This window comes from Cetorhinus maximus, chromosome 19, assembly GCF_964194155.1.
Source record: "Cetorhinus maximus chromosome 19, sCetMax3.hap1.1, whole genome shotgun sequence".
Taxonomy (NCBI): domain Eukaryota; kingdom Metazoa; phylum Chordata; class Chondrichthyes; order Lamniformes; family Cetorhinidae; genus Cetorhinus; species Cetorhinus maximus.
In genome coordinates, this window is record NC_135897.1 from 75,076,330 (window position 1) to 75,098,038 (window position 21,709).

The following is a 21,709-nucleotide window of genomic DNA, read 5'->3' on the forward strand; positions in this document are numbered from 1 at the left end:
AATGATTTTACAGAAAGCAGGGTCTAGAATTTCCGCTTGGCTGTGCTGACCTTTCGCCACAATTTGCTCGAAATCAGTCAAAAAATCACAAAACTTTAAGCGCTAATTAAATTTCCACAATCTTCTGCATTAGTCTACAAAACATTGTGCTAGAAGCCAGCCCAGCCCACAAAACTGAGATGCCTCCAGGTTGAATTAATCATCTTTATGAGTTTCTACTAATTGTGTTTATTTGTGAACCTTCAAGGAAGCTCTTAAATTTAACTGATCCTGTGGATGCAAGGATATAACAGGTATGTTTTAAAAGCTTTTGAGTATAAAATTTTTAACTTAATAAGAAACTGACTTCTGTACACCATTTTAACTAGCAAATGTATTGTTCTTTTAAGTCAATTGCAGTTATTTGAAAAGCTGGTTACTCACAGTTGGCGGACTAGACATTGATTAAAATGCTTATATTTTTTGTGATAAATCCATTTTCAGCTATAATGAGCAAATTGCACCAGGTTACTATTCAAATAGATCAAGGACTTTTTTTTTTAAGTTTAAAAATAGTTTCTAAAGCACTGCCGGATTAAGCTGGTTCATGGCAGATGTTGTGTTTGGTGATAAATGAGTTTGGGTGGAAACTTGAGAGAAAAAATAAGCACATCTGAAAACTAGTTCAATTGTGGACACAACTTGTGCATGGATTATCGATCATGTCTAAAGCGGAAACTATCTCTAGCTGTTTCTGCTTTTCAGGCACAAGGATACAGACTGTTCTTTTACAGTTCTCCACTTATAGTCACAGTTCACAATCTGTGCTTTAAAATGTTCACATTTGTGACAGGTTGGAATTTGGGATGTTCTCTTGCTTTGTCCTCAACCATCATGTACTGTGCTACAATCAGCAAAATTAGAAATCAATAGAAAATGCTCCACACTTTCAAATTAAGCCACCATGGATTATCTGGTAGTCAGAGAGGCTTGTGAGGCTTTACATGGCACTCTTCCACAGGAACATCCTCCAAATCATAAAAAAAGAAACGCAGTTAGTTTCTCACACTTTTGAAATTCTATAGACACAGCCACAGTAACCAAGTTTAAATGATGTTATTTAATAATCATATCCCTGATACCACAGTTCATTGTTCTGTTTGTGTTTAGCAAGATGCCACATGAGCTCACTGTCACTTGCAAATCTCAACATGCACATCTCGCATTTGTATGGGAGCGCTGCAGCATGGCTCATGTCTATGTGTGCTCGGAGGTTAGCAATTTGCTCAGTAGAGTAATCACAGTACTGACACAAGTAGATCTCCTGAGATGAGTGCAAGTTCAAATGTTTGTTATATTCAGCTGTGTTGCAAAACCCCTTCCCACAATCGTCACACACATAGGGAAAGAACCGCGCATGCTCAATTGCCACATGTCGGTTGACGTTGCCATACAACCGGCTTCTGTAGCCACACGACTGACAGATAAAGAAGTTCCTCTCTCGGTCAAAGCTCACTTTACTCATAAAGCCCGCTGGTCCCTGAAGTCCATCCTCAGAGCTGTCATTCATCTCCATGAGGCTGTACGCATGTTCAGCAAGGACGTGGCTGTGCAGCTCGGCAGCATCATCTGTGCCATACTCACAGAACTGACAGAGGTACTGCTCATCACCATCATGCTGCTGCAAGTGAAGATGGAGCTCACTGGTACTGCAGAAGTGAATGTTGCACTGCTCACACCAGTACAGGTACTCAGTGTTGTGGACATCTGCCACATGTAACTCAAGCTCCTTCGGGTTTTCAGCACTGTAGCTGCACAACTGGCAGGCATTTGGCTCTTCTGCCTCATGGACCTGCAAGTGCTTGTGGAGCAGATTGTACGTCAGAAATTCACGCTTACAAACTGGACAGATGTTAGGCAGAGTATCCGTGTGCCTGAGAATAACATGCTGCTTCAGCTCTAGCGGGTACTTGCTATTGAAGTCACAATGCTCGCAGCTGTAGAGCCCATCACAAGACGGTTTTCGCAGAGGCCACTTATGTTGATAAAGAACTGTCGAGCAAGGGGATTTGGCCCGTCTCTCCGAGCCATCGCTAACTGAACTTTCTGTTGTATCGTCCTGGTGTTTGTTGGCAGTTGAAACTTCTTGTTCGGGATGGTATGTGTTAAATTTGCTCTCTTGGTCGTTAAAAGGGCTCCAGTTATCAAACCCACACTGCCTCTTGCTAGTTCCTTTCAAAACAGAGTTTATTGGTCTCACTGCCATGCAAAGGTCTGGAAAGAGAAAGCAAATTTTTTTAAAAGTACATTGATGTATTTAAGACACTCAAACTACCACAGTTTCTCCTCCCCAAATTTTTGAAAACATGAATTTCAAACTTTTCCTCCTCACAAATGTCAGTGCCGCGTCATGAGGGAGTGGGGCAAAGATAAAGTTAAAACACAAATGAAAATCACAGCTACAAAGAAGAGTGACATTGGACTCGAAACGTTAACTCTGTTTCTCTCTCCAAAGATGCTGCCAGATCTGAGCTTTCCAGCACTTCTGTTTGGGTTATTGAAAATCACATGGTTTCTATGACAGCAGTCAATCTAGAACAATAGTTCTGCAACTGGGCAGCAAGGTCAAAATCTAATTCCCACCACTCACCCCCCACAACTGTCCAGACTCTCAGGCAAAGAATGGTCAATTGGGTAAGGATCCAGAGAGCTACCAGCAACGTTTGAACAGTATCCCAGCACAACCCACTGCTGTGAGAGGATAAGGTGAGAAAAATGGGAGGGGAAGAGAGAAGGGGAGTAAAATCAACAGAAGAAAGCGAGTCATCTCTAAGGAATTTTGTTTAATTTCTTCGAATTTGTAGGACAGACGTAATGTTACAATCAACTGGCCCTCCCAAAAATGTTGCAATTAAGAAACAATCCGGTTAAAAACTCTAATTTAGGCCATCGACATGAGAGCTATCTCCTGCATTCGGTGATATCCTGCATTCACTGACTGGGTGCATCATTTTGACCTTAGTGGATAGACAACACAAGGTAATATTTACAGATACAAGCATCCCTCACAAACAATTTAACTTACCTTGTGAATCGCTTGAATTGTTAGAGTGTTCAGGATTGTTTTCTTCTTCATCTTCAACTGTGGACTCAGACCCTGTAAGGACATTTAGAGGATGAATTCCACCATAAAACTTCAGGAAAGCATTCTATGATTCTATGGTAAAGAGATGGAGTAACAAATTACTCCCTTGTCCTTGCTTTTCTTAGGCAAAGACACACACAAGGGTCAGTACTTCTGCAACTTGCTAAATAGCCATTCTGCATGTGAGCCTGGATAGCACCAGAAGGGTATATTCAACACTTGCTTATACTTTCTCCTCTCTCACAGTCTTTGAAATATTTGTCATTCCCCAAAGTAGGGAAACTTATCTGCTCTTAAGGCTTTATCAATGTTACTGGCTGCAAGGAAGAATACAAGATCAAGCTGGATGACTCCCTGAAACTATTAACTCTCCAGGAACCTTCTGGCCTCCACTCACCTGTAATATTAAAAAACAATAATAACAGTGTTTGTATCTAGCACTGCCAGGTGAGGTATTGGGCAGTGCAAATTGTACATTGACAATATATAAGTGTACAGAAGCAAAGCAACACTAACCTTTACAAATCATTGGTTAGGTTGCAGTGCAGCTCTGACATCAAGGGCATTAAGATGATGCAGAAGTGAGTCACTTTACTTTCAATTATGAACAAAAATTGAAGAAACTGAGGCTCCTTTTATTTGAGCAAAGAACATTAACAGGAGATCGGATCGATATGTCTAAAATACTGAAGGGTTTTGATAAGGTAAATTGGGAAATTTAGCAAATTGGAACCAAAGGGCATAAATTTAAGATCATAAGAGAAATTTTTTTTTAAAGTTCCAATGGTGGAAGCAGAATTCATATGAGCTTAAAAAAATTGAACAAATACTTCTAAAGGAAAACAGTGAACAAGGTTTGGGGAAAGTGGATCATTTTCGGAGAGTTGGTACAGGCTATGGACCCATCTGTGCTGCAAAACTCTATGAACTTGAGTTGTAGACTCATGCCCACTAGGACCCGGCTTGAGATTATTCCACCTCTCAAAGGACTTTTACTGACCACAGAGAGTTGAAACTTTCAATATTCAAGGTTACCACCTTGACCATGTCAAATCCCCTGGCCCCTCTACTCCCCTGGTCTCAAAGGCAAAGCCATCTGTTCTCATACCCCTCATCACCTACATCCTACTAATCCTTTCCAAATCACTTCCTTTCACATTTGTACTTCAAAATGCACTTTCAAATTCCCAAGATGCTTCTGCATTTGTTGATTTGTTCAACCTTGCCCACATCTCCATTTTTGATGCCCTTGTCTCCAGTGAAACCTTTACTTTCACCCATTCTTCTTGTAGCCTTGCTCTGGCTCCCATCTTCACTCCCAACTCCAAAAAATGGGTGTGGGTTAATCTGTGGCAAAACACGTCTTACTGTCCATCACCAGATCTGGCTGGTCTACAGCAAATGCTTTTGGGCCTCATTCTGCTCTGCTTAAATCATCCATTATTACAGGATCATCATCCAAGAATGCAAGACTGCAGATAGCTCTCAGCTTCTTTCTCTACTACTAACTCTCTCATTAAGCCCCAACCCTTTGCCTCCTCCACTAACAAGTTCAAGCAGCTCATGGACTTTTATGTCACCAAGTTCAGTTCCTCTGCTGCTTCTGTCTTCTTAAACCCCCCCCACCCCCCACCCCCATAAGTTGGAGGAGCTCATGGACGTCTTTGTCACTAAGACTGAAACAATCAGCTGCCTCTGCCTCAACCCTCCCTTCCATGATCCCACCTGGCCAAACTACGTCTGTTCCCGCCTACCCTAGCCCTCAGTCCGCATCTTTCTCTAGATTTTCCAATTCCCCCCATGCGCTGAATTTATCCTGCCCATGACACCCAACTCCTGCTCCCTCGATCATATTCCCACTAAAAAGATCATCCAACTTGATCTTTTAGTCCCAATGAGGTGGCATAGCGGTATTGTCACTGGGCTAGTATTCCAGAGACCCAGTTTGAATCCCACCACGGCAGATGGTGAAATCTGAATTCAACAAAAATCTGGAATTAAGTCTGACTGATGACCACAAAACCATTGCCGATTGTCGTAAAAACCCATCTGGGAAGGAAATCTGCCGTCCTTACCTGGTCTGGCCACATGTGACTCCAGACCCACAGCAATGTTGTTGATTCGTAAATGCCCTCAACGCAAGGGCAATTAGGGATAGGCAATAAATGCTGGCCTACATCTCATGAACAAATTTTTAAAAAGCCAATATTGTTAACGGTGCTCTCTCTTCAGGTGTTGTCTCTCTCTCCTTTAAATTTACATCATCAACCTTTTCCTCAAAAACCAACCCTTGACTCCATCATCTTGCCAACTTCCATCCTATCTCCAACTGCCCTTTCCCCTCCAATGCCCTTGAACATGTTGCTGCCTCCCAAATATGTTCCTATCTTTCCTGGAACCCCATGTTTGTATCCCTCCAATCAGGTCAATCAGGTTTCTGACCCTGCCACAGTACTGAAACAGTTCTTACCAAAGTCATAAATGACATCCCATGCAATTGTGACAAAGGTAAACATTCCCTCCTCCTCATCTTTATCTGTCTGCAGCCTTTGATACAGTTGAGCAAACCATCCTCCTCCAACGCCTCTCCACTGCCATGGCTTCAACTCCACCTTCCTGCTTGCACCCCACCGCCCCCCCCATAACTTTTGACTCTGTCGTCGAACAAAAATCTACCTAACCTATGTAACATCACCCAACTTCGCTCCAGTATCAGCTCATAGGCAGATAAAACCCTCGCCCATCCCATCATAGCATCCAGCCTTGATTATTCCAACAGATTCCTTGCTGATCTCCCACGTTCTACCCGTAAACTTCAGGTCATCCAAAGCTCTGCTGCTGTGTCTTAATTTGCACCAAGTCCCGTTCTCCTGTCATTCCTGTGCTCACTGACCGACGCCAGCTCCTGCTCAAGCAATGTCTTCATTTTAAAATGCTCATTCTAATCAAACCCCTCCATAACAACGCCCCTCCCTATATCTGTAATCTCCTCCAGTCCCATAACTCTCTGTGCTCCTCTAATGCTAGCCTCTTTGGCATTCCCGATTTTAATTGCTCCACCACTGGTGGCCACGCCTTCAGTTGCCTAGGCCCCAAGCTTTGGGATACTGTCCCTACACCTCTCCATCTAGCTTTCCCCCTTTAAGACATTCCTTAAAATCTACCTCTTTGACCAAGCTTTTGGTAATCTGGCCTAATTTCTCCTTATGTGGCTACCTGTTATATTTTGTTTTATAATGCTTAAGTGAAGCGCCTTGGGATGTTTTATTACATTAAAGGCACTATAAAAAATACAATCAGGCAGAGTCAACATGGTTTATGAAAGGGAAGTTGTGTTTGACAAATTTATTAGAGTTCTTGAAGGATGAAACAAGCAGGGTGGATAAAGAGGAACCAATAGATGTAGTGTATTTGGGTTTCCAAAAGGCATTCGATAAGGTGCCACATAAAAGGTTACTACACAAGAGCTCAGGGTACTGGGGCTAGTATATTAGCATTGATGGAGGATTGGCTAACCAACAGGAAAGAGAGAATCAGCATAAATGGGTCATTTTCAGATTGGTAAACTGTAACCAGTGGAATGCCTCAGATTTCAATGCTGGCCCTCAACAATTTACATTATATTAATGACTTGTGTGAAGGGACCAACTGTATTGTAGCCAAATTTGCTGACAATGCAAAGCCAGATAGGAAAGCAAGTTGTGAGGAAAACTCAGAGTTTGCAAAGGTATATAGATAGGTTAAGTGAGTGAGCAAACATTTGGCAGAAGGAATACAACGTGGGAAAATGAAATTGCCCACTCTGGCAGGAAGAATAGAAAAGCAGAATATTATTTAAGTAGAGAGAGACTGCAGAATGCTGCAGTACAGAGGGATCTGGGTGTCCTTGTACATGAATCACAAAAGGTTAGCACACAGTTATAGCAAGTAATTAGGAAGACAAATGGAATGCTGGCCTTCATTGCAAGGAGGATGGAGTATAAAAGTACAGAACTGCACAGGACGTTGATGAGACCATTACCTAGAGTACTGTGTACAGTTTTGGTCACGTTACTTGGAGGGTCTTCCTTGCATTGGAAGCTGTTCAGAGAAGGTTCACTAGGCTGATTCCTGGGATGAGGGGGTTTGTCTTATGAAAGAAGGTTGAGCAGGTTGGCTCTATATTCATTGGAGTTTAGAAGAATGAGAGATGGTCTTATTGAAACATGCAAGATCCTGAGGGGGCTTGAGGGTTGATGCTGACAGGATGTTTTCCCTCATGGGGGAATCTAGAACTAGGGGGCACAGTTTAAAAATAAGGGGTCTCCCATTTAAGGTGGAGGTGTTGAGGAATTTCTTCTCTTAGATGGTCTGAGAGAGCAGTGGAGGCTAGGGTCATTAAACATATTCAAGACCGAGTTAGACAGAATTTTTTATCCGCAAGGGAGTCAGGGGTTATGGGAGGTCAGGGGTGACAGGAAAGTGGAGTTAAGGCCACAATTAGGTCAGCCATGATCTCAATGAATGGCGGAGTAGGCTTGAGTACAGCCTACTCTTGCTCCTATTTATTATGATAAGCTGTTATAGTTGTTCCTTTTTCTATCCCTTTCCCACTAAGCCAAATCTCTCCTCTAACCCTAGCCCTGAACTCACATCTCACTATAGTTTCTCTCCCATCTCCTGCATACCTTCTCTGTGTACCACTCTCGCATGAGTCAAAAGTTTTGGGTTCAAGACCCACCCCAGAGTCTTGAGCACAAAGTATCGGCTGATGCCTCTAGTGCAGTAGTAGGCTGCACTGTCGGTGGTACCATCTTTTGGATGAGATGTTAAACTGACCTCCTTACCTGCCCTCCCAGGTGGGCAGGTACCATTTCGAGGAAGAGCAGGGGAATTCTCCTGGCCAGCATTTATCCCTCAACTAACACTGCTCAAAAAAGGAGGTGACCTGGTCATTTAGCTCACCTCTTTGAACAAGCTTTGGTCATCTGTCCGAATACCTCATGTTTCAAATTTTGCTTGATAACATTCTGGTGAACCATCTTGGGGCATTTTATTACACTAAAGGCTCTATGTGTATTGATCTAGGTTGTTGTGCACAAATTGGCTGGTGTGTTTGCCTCCCTATATTATAAGTGATTACACTTCAAAAAGTACTCAATTGGTTGTAAAGCGCTTTGGAACACCAGGTGGTCATGAAAAGCGCTACATAATGTAAGTTACTTCTTTCTTTCTGCCTTTTCCCAGCTCATTTCATTCACGAAACCCAGCTGCTGCTGCTGCTGGATCATAACCCAAAGACCACCAGAGAATTCACCTTTGGCACCATCCACATCTGTGCTGTCCCTTGCAGATATCATTCATAGACAATGGGGGTCAACTTCGACATGCGTGTTGATGATTGCTTCAGTACCCTTGTTTTGTCAGACTTCTTGTCTGACATCCAATCTTAAACTGCGATAATTTCCTCAGGCCAAGCATCAATAAGGCCAAAGCCATCACCTTCGGCCCATGCCACAAACCACAAACCCTTCCCCCGTTACTGAGGCTGAGTCGACAACCTGACATTGTTTCTCCACACCTCCATAACATTGTCTTAATAGTGGGGGAGAAATCCTGTGTTACCCAAATAAGCAAAAATGAAAACAACCCAAAGAGCAGACAGGAATGAAACAATTCAACTACCCAATTAAAAACACAACTGGGCGCTGGCCAGTGTTGTGCCCCTGCCCAGTTATGCGGCCAGTGTTGCGCCCCTGCCCAGTTATTCGGCCACTGTTGTGCTACTGCCCAGTTATTCGGCCACTGTTGCGCCCCTGCCCAGTTATTCGGCCAGTGTTGCTCCCCTGCCCTGTTATTCGGCCAGTGTTATACCCCTGCCCTGTTATTCGGCCAGTGATGTACCCCTGCCCTGTTATTCGGCCAGTGATGTACCCCTGCCCTGTTATTCGGCCAGTGATGTACCCCTGCCCTGTTATTCGGCCAGTGATGTACCCCTGCCCTGTTATTCGGCCAGTGATGTACCCCTGCCCTGTTATTCGGCCAGTGATGTACCCCTGCCCTGTGATTCGGCCAGTGTTGTGCCCCTGCCCCGTGATTCGGCCAGTGTTGTGCCCCTGCCCCGTGATTCGGCCAGTGTTATGCCCCTGCCCTGTGACTCGGCCAGTGTTATGCCCCTGCCCTGTGACTCGGCCAGTGTTATGCCCCTGCCCAGTTATTCGGCCAGTGTTGCTCCCCTGCCCTGTGACTCGGCCAGTGTTGTGCCCCTGCCCTGTTATTCGGCCAGTGTTGTGCCCCTGCCCTGTTATTCGGCCAGTGTTATGCCCCTGCCCTGTTATTCGGCCAGTGTTATGCCCCTGCCCTGTTATTCGGCCAGTGTTATGCCCCTGCCCTGTTATTCGGCCAGTGTTATGCCCCTGCCCTGTTATTCGGCCAGTGTTGTGCCCCTGCCCTGTGATTCGGCCAGTGTTGTGCCCCTGCCCTGTGACTCGGCCAGTGTTATGCCCCTGCCCTGTGATTCGGCCAGTGTTATGCCCCTGCCCTGTTATTCGGCCAGTGTTATGCCCCTGCCCTGTGATGCGTGTTGACCAGTTTCTGTTTAACTCTGTTTAAAGGCCTCCCGCTGCCTTCCAAAATACTCCGTGTTCATTACCTGAGTAACGCGAGGGATTTAAACTCTTCCTCCTCTTCCTCTTCCCATGCTCACTCATGGTGCCCCGGCCCTGGCCCCGGCTGGAAGGTGCCTTTTGACCCCGGCCTCTGCGGCCCGAAGGTTTGGGGGCGGCGGCCAGGCCCGGACCCGCCTCTCCGCCCGTGTGTGAAGCAGCGGAAAAGGCGCAATCTCTTCGCCTGGACAGGGCAGCCGTCACTGGACTTGGGGATCACTCTTTCCCCGGCTCGGCAAGGTCCTCAGCGCCGGTCTCTCTGTCCCTTTGATTCGCTCCTCGCACGGCCACGCTCACAACTGGAGACGCTCCCTAAGAGGGTGACGTCAGCACCACTTCCGTGCCCGATTTACGCTGCGCGCGCAGAGGGGGCGTCCCTATTTTACAAACCAGATGCAAAACGTCGGAGGTACTACTGAATGCCATGGTCACTTTGTGCTCCAGGTTCACAAAACCCAGCCTCACCTTGGTGGGGGGGGGAGGGGAAGCATACTGATAATATCATTGGGCTAGTAATCCATAGACTCTGGCTATACCCCTGGCCAAAATCTTTCAGTCTTCCCTAGACTCAGGGGAGGTGGCAGAGGACTGGAGAATTGCAAACATTTCACTCTTGTTCAAAAACAAGTTGTGAGGATAAGCCCAGCAATTAGAGACCAGTCAGTTTAACTTCAGTGGTGGAAGTTCCTAGAAACAGTCATTCGGAATAGAATTAATAGTCACATGGAAAAATGTGGGTTGATTAGGAAGAGCCGGCATGGATTCCTTAAGGGAAATCATGTTTAACTAACTTGGAGTTTTTTGAACTGGTAACAGAGAGGGTTGATGAAGGTAAGGCTGTTAATGTAGTGTACATGGACTTCCAAAAGGCATTCAATACAGTGCTGCACAGCAGACTTGTGGGAAAAGTTATAGATCATGGAAGAAAAAGGACAGTAGCAACGTGGATAAAAATTGGCTGAGTAATAGGAAACAGCGAGTAATGGCTAATGGATATTTTTCAGGCTGGAGGAAGGTTTGTAGTGGAGTTCCCCAGGGGTTGGTATTGGGGCCCTTGCTTTTCCTGATATATATTAATGATCTAGATCTTGGTGTGCAGGGGACAATTTCAAAGCTCGCAGATGATACAAAACTTGGAAGCATTGTAAACTGAGGAGCACAGCGTAAAACTTCAAAAAAACAGACAAGTTTGTGGCGTGGGGAAGTGTGAGGTAATTCATTTTGGTAGGAAGAAGATGGCGAGACAATGTAAAATAAGGCGTACAACTCTAAATGGTGTGCAAGAGCAGAGAGACATGGGTGTATATGTGCATTAGTCATTAAAGGTGGCAGGACAGGTGAAGAGAGCAGTTAATAAAGCATATAGTATGCTGGACTTTATTAATAGGTGCATAGAGTACAAGAGCAAGGAGGTTATGCTGAACTTGTATAGGACACTAGTTACACCTCAGCTGGACTATTGTGTACAGTTCTGGGTGTGCGAGGGATTTAAACTCGTGGGTGTGCATCTTCTGCACATTTTAGGAAGGATGTGAACGTATTGGAAAGAATGCAGAAGAGGTTTACAAAAATGGTTCCAGGGATGAGAAACTTCAGTTATGAAGATAGATTGGAGAAGTTGGGACTGTTCTCCTTGGAGAGGAGAAGGGTAAGAGGAGATTTGATAGAGGTGTTCAAAATCATGAGGGGTCTGGACAGAGTAGATAGGGAGAAACCGTTCCTGCTCATAAGAGGATCAAGAATGAGAGGGCACAGATTTAAAGTGACTTGCAAAAGAAGCAAACATGATGTGAGAAAAAACTTTTTCACACAGTGAGTGGTGCGAGTCTGTAATGCTCTGAGGACATGGGTTCAAATCCTACCATGCTAGCTGGTGGAATTTGAATTAATCAAACTATCATTAATTGTTCATCTGGTTTACTAGTGTCCCTTAGGAAAGGAAATCTGCCATCATTATCTGGTCTGGCTTATGTGTAACTCCAGGCACATAGTTGAAACTTAACTACCCTCTGAAATGTTCAGATCAAGGTCAATTAGGGATGGGCAACAAATGTAGGCTTTGTCAGTGATGCCCACATCCCCTGAAAGAAAAAAATGATGAATGAATCCTACATAAATCTAAGAATATAATTTTCTGACGATAAATTTTATTTACATAGACCACCATATGCATTTGCATTTATCTGGCACCTTTATGACCTCAAGATGTCCCAAAGCACTTCACAGCCAATGGAGTGCTTTTGAAGTGCAGTCACTGTTGCAATGTAGGAAATGTGACAACCAATTTGCACAAACTGAGCTCCCTCAAACAACATTGTGATCATGATGAGATAATCTTTTTGTATGTGTGATGTTGAATGAAGGATAAGTATTGGCCAGAACTCCAAGGATAATTCCCCCGCTCTTCTTTGAAATCATGACATGGTATCTTCTCCATCCACCTGAGACAGCAGGCAAAGCCTTGGTTTAACATCTTAACCAAAAGACAGCACTTTCAACAGTGCAGCACTGGAGAGTTCATCTGGATTTTTGTACTCCAGCACCTGTGGTGGACTTGAATCAACAACCTTATGCCTCAGGGGTGAGACTGCTATCAACCAAGCCACTGCTGACAATGTTATTGTAAGTAAATGTAGAAATAGTCTGCAGCGCAGGCAGGCAGCAGGTGCTTCCACAAAGTGTTTTAAAAGGGTCAAGACTGGTCCATGCAAGTTGTCCCTTTAATATAGTAAAGAGAAGAGATAAGGCAGAAATGTTGAGAGAGAGAATTCCAGAGGTTCGAACCTTTGCAGCTAAAAGGCATGGTCGCCAATGGTAGAGTGATTAAAGTCAGGGAGGCCTAAGAGGCCAGAATTGGGAGATCTTGGAGTTTTGTAGGGCAGGAGGAGGTGAGACCATGGAGAAATTTGAAAATAATGAAGAGAATTTTAAAATCAAGGTATTAACTGGTAAGTAATGCATGTCAGTGAGCACAAAGGTGATGGGCAAAGATTACCTTTTTATGAGTTAGGACATGAGCAGCAGGGTTCTGGATGACTTCAATTTTATGGAGGCGGGAGGTCATTCAGAAATGTATTGGAATAATCAAGTCCAGAGGTAACAAAAGCATGAATGAGGGTTTCCATAGTGGATGAGCTGAAGTAGAGGGCGAATCAGGTAATGTTAACGAGGTGGAAATAGGTGGTCTTAATGATGGTGCAGAAACTTGGCCAGAAGCTCATTTCAGGGTCAAATATGACTCAATATCATACTCTCAAACGACTGGTTCAGCCTCAGACAGTTGTCAGGGAGAAGGATGGAGTCAGTGGCAAAGGAATGGAGTTTTTGGCAGACATTATAGACAATAGCTTCACTCTTCCCAGTATTCAACTGGAGAAGATATTCACTGATCCTGTACCGGACGTCAGACAAACAGACAATTTAGAGACAGTGGAGGGTCAAGTGAGGCGATGGTGAGGTACAGCAGGGTGTTGGCAGCAGCTAAACTGAAATATAGAGTACAGAAGACAAAAGCAAATAAAAACAGTGAGAGAGAAAGAGGGAATAAGAATAGATTAGTCTCTAAAATAAAAGGGAACTCAACAATCTTTATAAACACATAAATCGTAAAGGGTGGTCAAAGGAAGAGTGGGGCTGATCAGAGACCAAAAAGGAGATATTCTTGGTAAGACAGAGAGCATGGCTGAGGTACTAAATGACTATTTTGCAATTGTCTTCACAGAAGAAGAGGAATGTAGCAATGAAGAAAGGGGCAGTCACTTCATACTATCATTGGTTAGGATAAAAATAAAGAGGAGATACTTAAACTGTTGGCTTTCCTCAAAGTAGAAAATTCTTCCGATCCTGATGGGATGCATCCTTGTTTACTGAGGGAAGCAATGGGGAAAATTGCAGAGGCTCTGACCACAATCTTCCAATCCTCCTTGTAAATGGGGATAGTGCCAGAGTGCTGGATGATTCCAAATGTCACATCTGTTTAAAAATGGGGAAATGGATAAACCCAACAACTACAGATTAATTAAGGACCAAATAATTTGAAAAAGTATGGGCTAATGAATGCATGGATTTGTTCAAGGCAAATCATGTTTGACTAATTTGAGCACATTCTTTGGTGAAGTTAACAGAGGATTCTTCAGGTAATGTGGTTTTGTAGATGAACTTTAAAAAGGTATTTGACAAAGTACTACCTAACAGACATGTTAGCGAAATTAAAATCTGTGGAATTAAGTGGACAGCAACAGGTACAAAATTGGCTAAAGGATATAAAGCCAAGAATAGTGGTGGTCAGTTATTTTTCAGATTGGAGGGAGGTACATTGGTGTTTCCCAGGGTCAGAATTCAGACTACTACTCTTACTGATATATTTTGACTTATACTTGGGTATATGGGTATAATTACAAAGTTTGCAGATGATATGAAGCTCAGAAATGTAGTAAACAACGAGGATATTAATAGACTTCAGAGCATGTAGACTGATGAAATGGGAAGATTTATGGCAGATTAAATTTATCACAGAGAAGTGTGAAGTGATACGTTTTAGGAAGAATGAGAGAAAACATGAACTAAATGGTACATTTTTAAAGGGTTCGCAGGGAGACCTGAGGCTGTATATATGTCTTTGAAAGTGACAGGGCAGGTTGAGAAGGCATTAAAAAAAAGCAAATGAAATCCTTGACTGTATTAACAGAGGAAGAGAGTATGAAAGCATAGAAGTTATGCTAAATGTTTACCAAACAGTGGTTAGGCCGTAGCTGGCATATTGTATTCAATTCTAGGCACCACACTTAGGCAGGTGTGTGAAGACCTTAGAGAGGATGCTGAAGAGAGTTACGGGAATGAATGGTATCAGGGATGAAGGATTTCAGTTATGTGGAGAGACTGGAGAAGCTGAAACTGTTCTCCTTAGAGCAGGGAAGGTTTTTAAAAAAATTTTCATGGGATATGGGTGTCACTGGCTAGACCGGCATTTATTGCCCATTCCTAATTGCCCTTGGGAAGGTGGTGGTGAGCTGCCTTCTTGAACTGCTGCAGCCCATGTGTTGTAGGTACACCCACAGTGCTGTTAGGAAAGGAGTTCCAGGATTTTGACCCAGCAACAGTGAAGCAATGGCGATTTAACTCCACATCAGGATGGTGTGAAGTTTGGAGGGAACTTGTAGGTGGTGGTATTCCCATGTATCTGCTGCCCTTGTCCTACTAGGTGGTAGAGGTCACGGGTTTGGAATGTGCTGTCGAAGGAACCTTGGCGAGTTGCCGCAATGCATCGTGTAGATGGTTGTCAGGAAGAGATATTAATGTATATAATGTTATTGGAAATTAGTTCTTTTAAATAGAGGTTTAGTCTGTGTGTGTGTTAATTGGATTAAAGCCAGCTAGTCTGGGTGCTTTGAAGTATAGTAATTTTGAGATGTAAACAGAGGTGGAGGGTATATTTGTATTTTGTTGAATAGAGCATTCAAGAGTAGGAGTGAAACCTTGCACCGAGCTAGGAGACATCAAGCAATGTTTATATTACTAATAAAATTGGTACTATGGAAGGAGTTCAAAGGGCCTGGTGATGCAATGAGAATTTGCATTCAAAGGGAAAGGCTGGGTATAACAGAAGGGTTTTTGTGTGTGCAGGTCAGAGACATGTAAGATCTAAGCCTATAAGCCTACAACTGTCTGCAAAGGAACCAAATTGAAAGGAAACTCATTTTGAATTCATAAGGTGAAAATGCTTTGCCTGGTGTCTGGTTAAGTCTATTGGTTATTGTTGTCTTAGTGGAGATTAATTTGGGAATTTGTTAAAAGTTATGATAGTAGTAATTTGTAGCCATATGCATGTGTTTAATTTGTTCTAAATTAATAAATGTCTCATTTAGTTTGGTAGAAAACCTTTCGAGAACTAGTGGTCTTATTCCTGAATTTAGAGCTGCAACTCAAAACATACCAATTGAAAATATAGGTTATGACAGTTGTTCAAAGTTTCCCTCTGGGATTTTAAATAACTCAGCCTTTACCAAATTGCTGTGTCATAACAACTGGGGGCTCATCGGGAATAATATTTATAATTCCTTGATAGCAACCAACCGAGTTTCAGCTGACAGACACTGTCATTTAAATTAACCACATTAATGCCTGTGTAAAGCCAATACACACAAAGGAATACAAAGGGTAACTTGCCATCCTGGGTGAATTACACTCAGAGGGAATGTGGGTCGGGGTGGGGACAAAAACATTTCTCGCATCATATGCTCAGTGAGCAGGGTCCCTTGATGGAAGTGTGTATTTGCCCTTATTATTCATGCATGTTAAACATTCCAATATTAAATTTGATATTTAGAATTTCTACCCTCTCATTTTATTTGAACGTGTTTGCAATTTTCCCCCCATATTTTCACCCAACTCATGAACTATAATACCCTATGGGCAGAATTTTGCCCTTGATGGGTGTGCGGGCCCCACCGGCTTGGCATCGGGCAGACAGCCAACCCCCGCCACCGAAATGGGGCCTGCCGCCATTTTGAGTGGGCGGGCCAACTAAGGCCCGCCCAGCGGCCTTCCCGACAGGAAGTGCTATGCGCTTCCTGTGCGGGGGGGAGGGAATCCCCAGCTGTCAAAGTGCGTTCTTCCGCGCATGAGCATGAAAGAGCTCACTGTTCCCTGAGACTAAGTGGTGTCTCAGGGAGATTAGTGACAGTGCACAAAACTTAAAAAATAGAAAAATAAAAATATTATTAACATGTCCCCCTCATGTGACAATGTCACATGAGATGGGACATGTTAATAAAAAGGACATAAACTTTATTATCCAGTGGATGAGGTTTCATGTATTATCAGGAGCCCACTGGGGCTCCTGGCCTGCCCGCCAGCCTTAAGGTTGGCTGGGCAGAGTCTTTAATTATCTTAATTAGCCTGTCAATGGCCTCAATTGGCCATTGACAGGTCGGCGGGCGGACAGCTGATTTCGCTGTCCACCCGCCTTCCTAAAAATTTAAAGGGACCGGGATGACATCGGGGGTTCCTCCCGATGTCATCCCGCGTCATTTTCCCGGCGGCGAGCGGGCCCCGCCACCAAATCGCTGACGGGAAAATTCTGGCCTATGTGTTATATGTAACAGAATATTCATAAGAATACCCCAACGTTTATAATGTATATTCTTGAAATTCCCAGGTATAAATTTAACATTATATTCTTTTCTTGTGATTAGATATAGGGAGGAGGAGGGGACTCAGCCTGCTTCAAATGTGCCTAAATTTTAAAACTAGCAGCAAATGGAATTTCATTATTTTGGGATCTGGGACAAATTTTCCACATCAGGAACTGCATCGGGAAAAATGCTTCAGAAACAACTGGAAAGGAAACCTTTCCTCAGGTTTCTTACAGGATGTAGAGACAAATTTCATGACAATATTGTGATGAAACTGACAAATGAATCTTCAATTATTTTCATGATTTTCTCAGGAAGACAGGCTCTCCTTTAAAGCACCTATTATCTGGTTTGAACTTAGACGAAAAGAAAATTAGATAATTAAAACTGGTTTCTCCCCCCCACCTAATTTCCCAACGGTAACATAAAATTGAAGTGTGATCTCTCTAAGATGTATTGCTGCTGACCATCTGGTATAAAGACAGACAATGCTGGAAATACTCAACAGGCCTGGCAGCATCTGTGGGGAGAAAAACAAAAGTTCACATTTCAGGTTGTTCCACTAGTGAGTCCCTCTGCCCTTTGTACATGGCCATACTTTGTACAGGGTTAACAAAGCTGGAGAACTGCTGACCAAAACCTATTGATTAATTTAAAAATTTACATTGTACTCCCTATATACTTGTTTTAATATACTGAGTGTTTTGAAAACATCCTGTAATATCTTGCTAACTGTGGAAATGAAAAGGAAAACAAAAACATCAGTTTGTCTTGGAAAAACATGCTCAAAATCTCCTTTTAAAAGCTATGTGAATTATGGAATGAGCCACCAGAAAAAATTGGTTCTGAAGAAGAGTCATATTGGACTCAAAATGTTTCACGCACCACAGATCTGCCAGACCACTAAGTTTTTCCGGCACTTTCTGTTTTTATATTAAGAAGAAATGGTTCCATATTAGAAAAATTAGTCTTTCACCAATTAGGTTACATTATTCAGAGTAGCTTTTATTTAATAAATATTCCACCATCTTGTACATGGTGTGAACAGTTAATGAGGATAGTCAAAAGTGAATCTCTTTAACTTTTTGCATTAGAGCTTTTAGTGCACTTGGAAACGAGCTCAGAATGATTTGTTAAATGTGCTGTCACATGCAGCTCTCATAACCATCAGATATTATTTGATTATTTTATAAGCTAATATGGACAGTGTCATGATCTAGCATATTATGAACTTTCAGACAATACTTTAAAAGTTTGACACAGTCTGTTAAAATGGTTACTGCAAATCATGGGACCTTTGGCATTTTGGGCTCCAGGCAGTCCTGAGTGTTAAGCAAATACCTAATTAAGTCTGGATATTCACAGGCAGCCGGGAAATTCACACACCTCTTTGTTTAAGGATGGAAAGTCAACACAAGGATTATAGCATTTCAGCTGATTCAACTTTCTGGTTCACGATGAAAAAAGGCACATTGAAACTCCATGGGCAGGATTTTATGCATCAGCGAGTGGGGGACAGGGCCCACTCGCCAACACGTAAAATGACGCGTGGGGGGAACTCCCGATGTCACCGCGCCCCAGTTAAATTTTCAGAAAGGCGGGGGCGCAGCAAAATCAGCTGTGCGCCCATTGACCTGTAAATGGCCAATTGAGGCCATTGACAGGGTCAATTAAGTAATCAAAGGACCAGCCCGTCCAACCTTAAACAAAAATACCTGGAAAAACTCAGCAGGTCTGACAGCATCTGCGGAGAGGGATACAGTTAACGTTTCGAGACCAAATGACTCTTCATCAGAACGTAAAGGTTGGCGGGCAGGCCAGGAGCCCCAGCGGGAACTAGAAAAAATATGAAACCTCATCCACGGGCGGGACGAGGTTTCATGTAGGGTTTTTAAAAAATTAATAAAGCTTTTGTAAAAATTATGGACATGTCCCAACTCATGTGACATTGTCACATGAGGGGATATGTTAGGGAAATTTTATTTTTCCAATTTTATCTTTTTTACATCTATAGCCAATCTCCCCGAGGCTGCACTTAGCCGTCTGATGTGCTCATAAAATAGCGGCGCGCCTCCAATTGGGGGCGCCGATCAGAAGCGCACCTGTACGCACCCGCCCTTCAACTTCTCCACCCCCCCCACCACCCCACCCCACCAGTGGGGGGAAAATTCAGCCCAATGTGTTTTAGACAAATGTGAAGGGGTCCCCTTCAATCTTTCATTATATCATGATGGTCCCTCATCTGAACCCAGACTGGGTAAATTTTAAAGTGTCAAATGTCAAAGACAGGTTGTTTACCAACCTGACCACCCACTTTATTTGGAAAAGGACTTTAGCCTTGTAACAAGTCACATGGGTGAGTGAGCCATGTTTGTTTCCTGCTGTTAAAAACAGGAAGAATCAGCTCTGCAGAGACAGAGCAAGACCATCTGAAAGCCATTGAACCAGCTACAGTCAACTAAGCAGCTAAGGTAATAAACAGAAACACCTTGAAAGAGAAGGACTCTCCCCAACCTGCTTTGACTTCAAATTCACCTAAGAACTAATCTCCTGGAAATTCAACTACAAGAAACCTCAAAGCTCACTGAGAAACCTACAAGACTTTTACTTCAACAAAGTATCAACTCATCTAAGAAACTGCAGGCCTGCCATGAAAGAGAGACTGAGACATTGGGCAATTATACATTGGAATCATATCGTCTATTCTTCATCTATATCTTATCTTTTTGTGAGTGATAGAATGTGTGAGGCAAGTGAGTGAGACAATGCATTTTAAACCTCCAGGGCAAGTGTGAGATAATAAATAACCTTCTTTAGTTTAACCTTCTTTATTTTACTTTCCACTCACAAAAAAGCTTGTTGCTGGAATTGTTTAAATTCAGATAATCACTCAGAGGGTAAGAAAATACACACACCTCACATATAAAACATATTGAGCACGGGCAGTAAGAAAACACATAAATTTTGTTCGTGACAGCAGTTTATTAAATATACACTCTGCTGCAGTACAAAAAAGCTAATTTGCTTGGAAGCACAAGCTCTAATTTTCTTCAACATTGAGCTAACACTGGTCTGCTGTGAAAGAAATGCAAGGTGCATCTAATAGACCTCAAGTTTTTTAAAAAAACATTGGGAGCAATTGTTCATTTCTCCACAAAACATTTTTCACTAGAGCACAGGAACTTTCTGAAAACATTATGGAGGCCATGCAGCATCTACTAATGAGATCAAGGTCTGTTTTCAAGATTCTGAGAATGTATCCTTTGTCGAAAAATTGAAAAGGAAACTGGACCTTTAAGCTCCGTGTAAAACTGGACCTGATAACTTCTGGAAGTTACTAATCCATCATTCCATAAGATTACTTCTTTTTCTGTAAGACATATTAGATTATCTAGTCAGATATTTTTTCTTACAATTTTCTCCCTTCTTGTCCTGCAATCATTGGCTGCTTGCTGTGGTAAGATTCCATGGGTATTAGTTACCCTCCAGTACATTCTGCAAAACAACATTATTCGTGCATCACCCTTCAGTGAATGATGGCGTACTGTTAAAAACTTCCCACAAAGATTCCCTTATCCAACATTCACATGAGCACATCAGGATATCACTCAGAAAAGTGAACACTGGTCACTTTTTCCTTCTCAATCCAGGGGTTCTGAGGTCAATTGTTGGCATCCTGATTGCAGGAGAAAGAAAACCCATTCAGCCTAATTATCTAGGTCCATGTCAGGACTTCGTGTAATCTTTAAAAAGAACATATTTTGCAAGTTCCAGTCCATATGCCTTGTTTGGTAAATCAGCAATTAATCAAATTTCTTTGTAAATGTTTGAATTGAGTTTGTGTTGCAGTAGGTGGCAGTCTTCTCCATAAAGTGATGGTCTAAAGTAAATCCATCGATTCTAAACTTGCAGTTTCCATTTCGTATTATCATTCCTATTCCCTGGTTTCAAATTCAGAGGGCTGACTTTCACGGGGGGTGGGTGAGGGGAGGGGGGCATATTGCTCGTTCCCCCATTGCTAAAGTTGGATGCAAGCTGACCGACTTTAAAAATGCCTGCCCCAAAGTGATAATGTGCTGCTGGCGGGCTAAACAAACAGAGTGGGATTTCTGCCCCTCAGTGTAAGGAAGTCCTGCCCGCGAGGGCTGCCGGCTAATCTGATTGGCTGGCAGCTCTAGCAGTCCAAGCAGTGCCAGAACAGAGTAGTTGGCACTGCTGGGGCTGAAAGCAGACCCCTGGATGAAGACAGCCATGGCTTGGCCACAAGCTCAATTGCTCATTAATTATTTATTTTAAAATGGTGGACAGCTGCTGATTCTGACGCCCGCCTGCATACCATGTTTTGGGGTCCGGGTCAAGGTGAGTGGGAAAGAGGCGGGCTAGCCACACGTCACATTTTACGTGCCCTCCCCCGCCCTCACCCCACCGAAAACACATCCAGCGGGGAACCGTAAAATACAGCCCATAATTTTCTACAAAATAACTGTTCTACACTACCTTATCTATTCCCTTCTTACTTCAGAGTTTGAAGCATGCCCTACTTAATTTCTTTTTCTAAGTAAATTAATTCCCTTAGCTTCTTTTCATGAATCAATCACCCTGTAATTTGGAATCATCATCCTACTCTCAATTTATTCCTCTGCTTCTATTATTCTTTATATATAGAGCACACTGCAGCCAGGAGGAAAGGATCCAAATTATCTATAAAGGCAATTACCATCATGTTCCAACCTTTCTTTGTACAGGCAGGGAGATTAGTAGAGTTAAAAACAAAAAGCTAAAAGCTACTGCGGATGCTGGAAAGATTA

The 21,709-nt window shown here is 43.0% G+C and overlaps 1 protein-coding gene across 1 annotated transcript; it reads right to left on the reverse strand.

Annotated features, from left to right (window-relative positions):
- Window positions 1–470: 470 nt before the first annotated feature.
- On the reverse strand, window positions 471–9,975 carry LOC144693931 (zinc finger protein 639-like). The gene is made up of 3 exons (XM_078564161.1): window positions 9,756–9,975; window positions 3,065–3,136; window positions 471–2,253 (listed from the first exon to the last, which is right to left on the reverse strand). The coding sequence occupies exons 1-3, from the start codon at window positions 9,811–9,813 to the stop codon at window positions 1,100–1,102; spliced, it is 1,284 nt and encodes a 427-aa protein (XP_078420287.1). The 5' UTR covers window positions 9,814–9,975; the 3' UTR covers window positions 471–1,099.
- Between the last annotated feature and the right edge of the window lie 11,734 nt (window positions 9,976–21,709).

Coding starts and splice junctions, on each gene's coding strand:
- LOC144693931 (XM_078564161.1), bottom strand. CDS start 9,813: ATGAGTGAGCATGGGAAGAGGAAGAGGAGGAAGAGTTTAAATCCCTCG. Junction 3,137..9,755: donor AAATCCCTCGCGTTACTCAG/GTAATGAACACG, acceptor ATGTCCTTACAG/GGTCTGAGTCCACAGTTGAA. Junction 2,254..3,064: donor CAATTCAAGCGATTCACAAG/GTAAGTTAAATT, acceptor TTCTCTTTCCAG/ACCTTTGCATGGCAGTGAGA.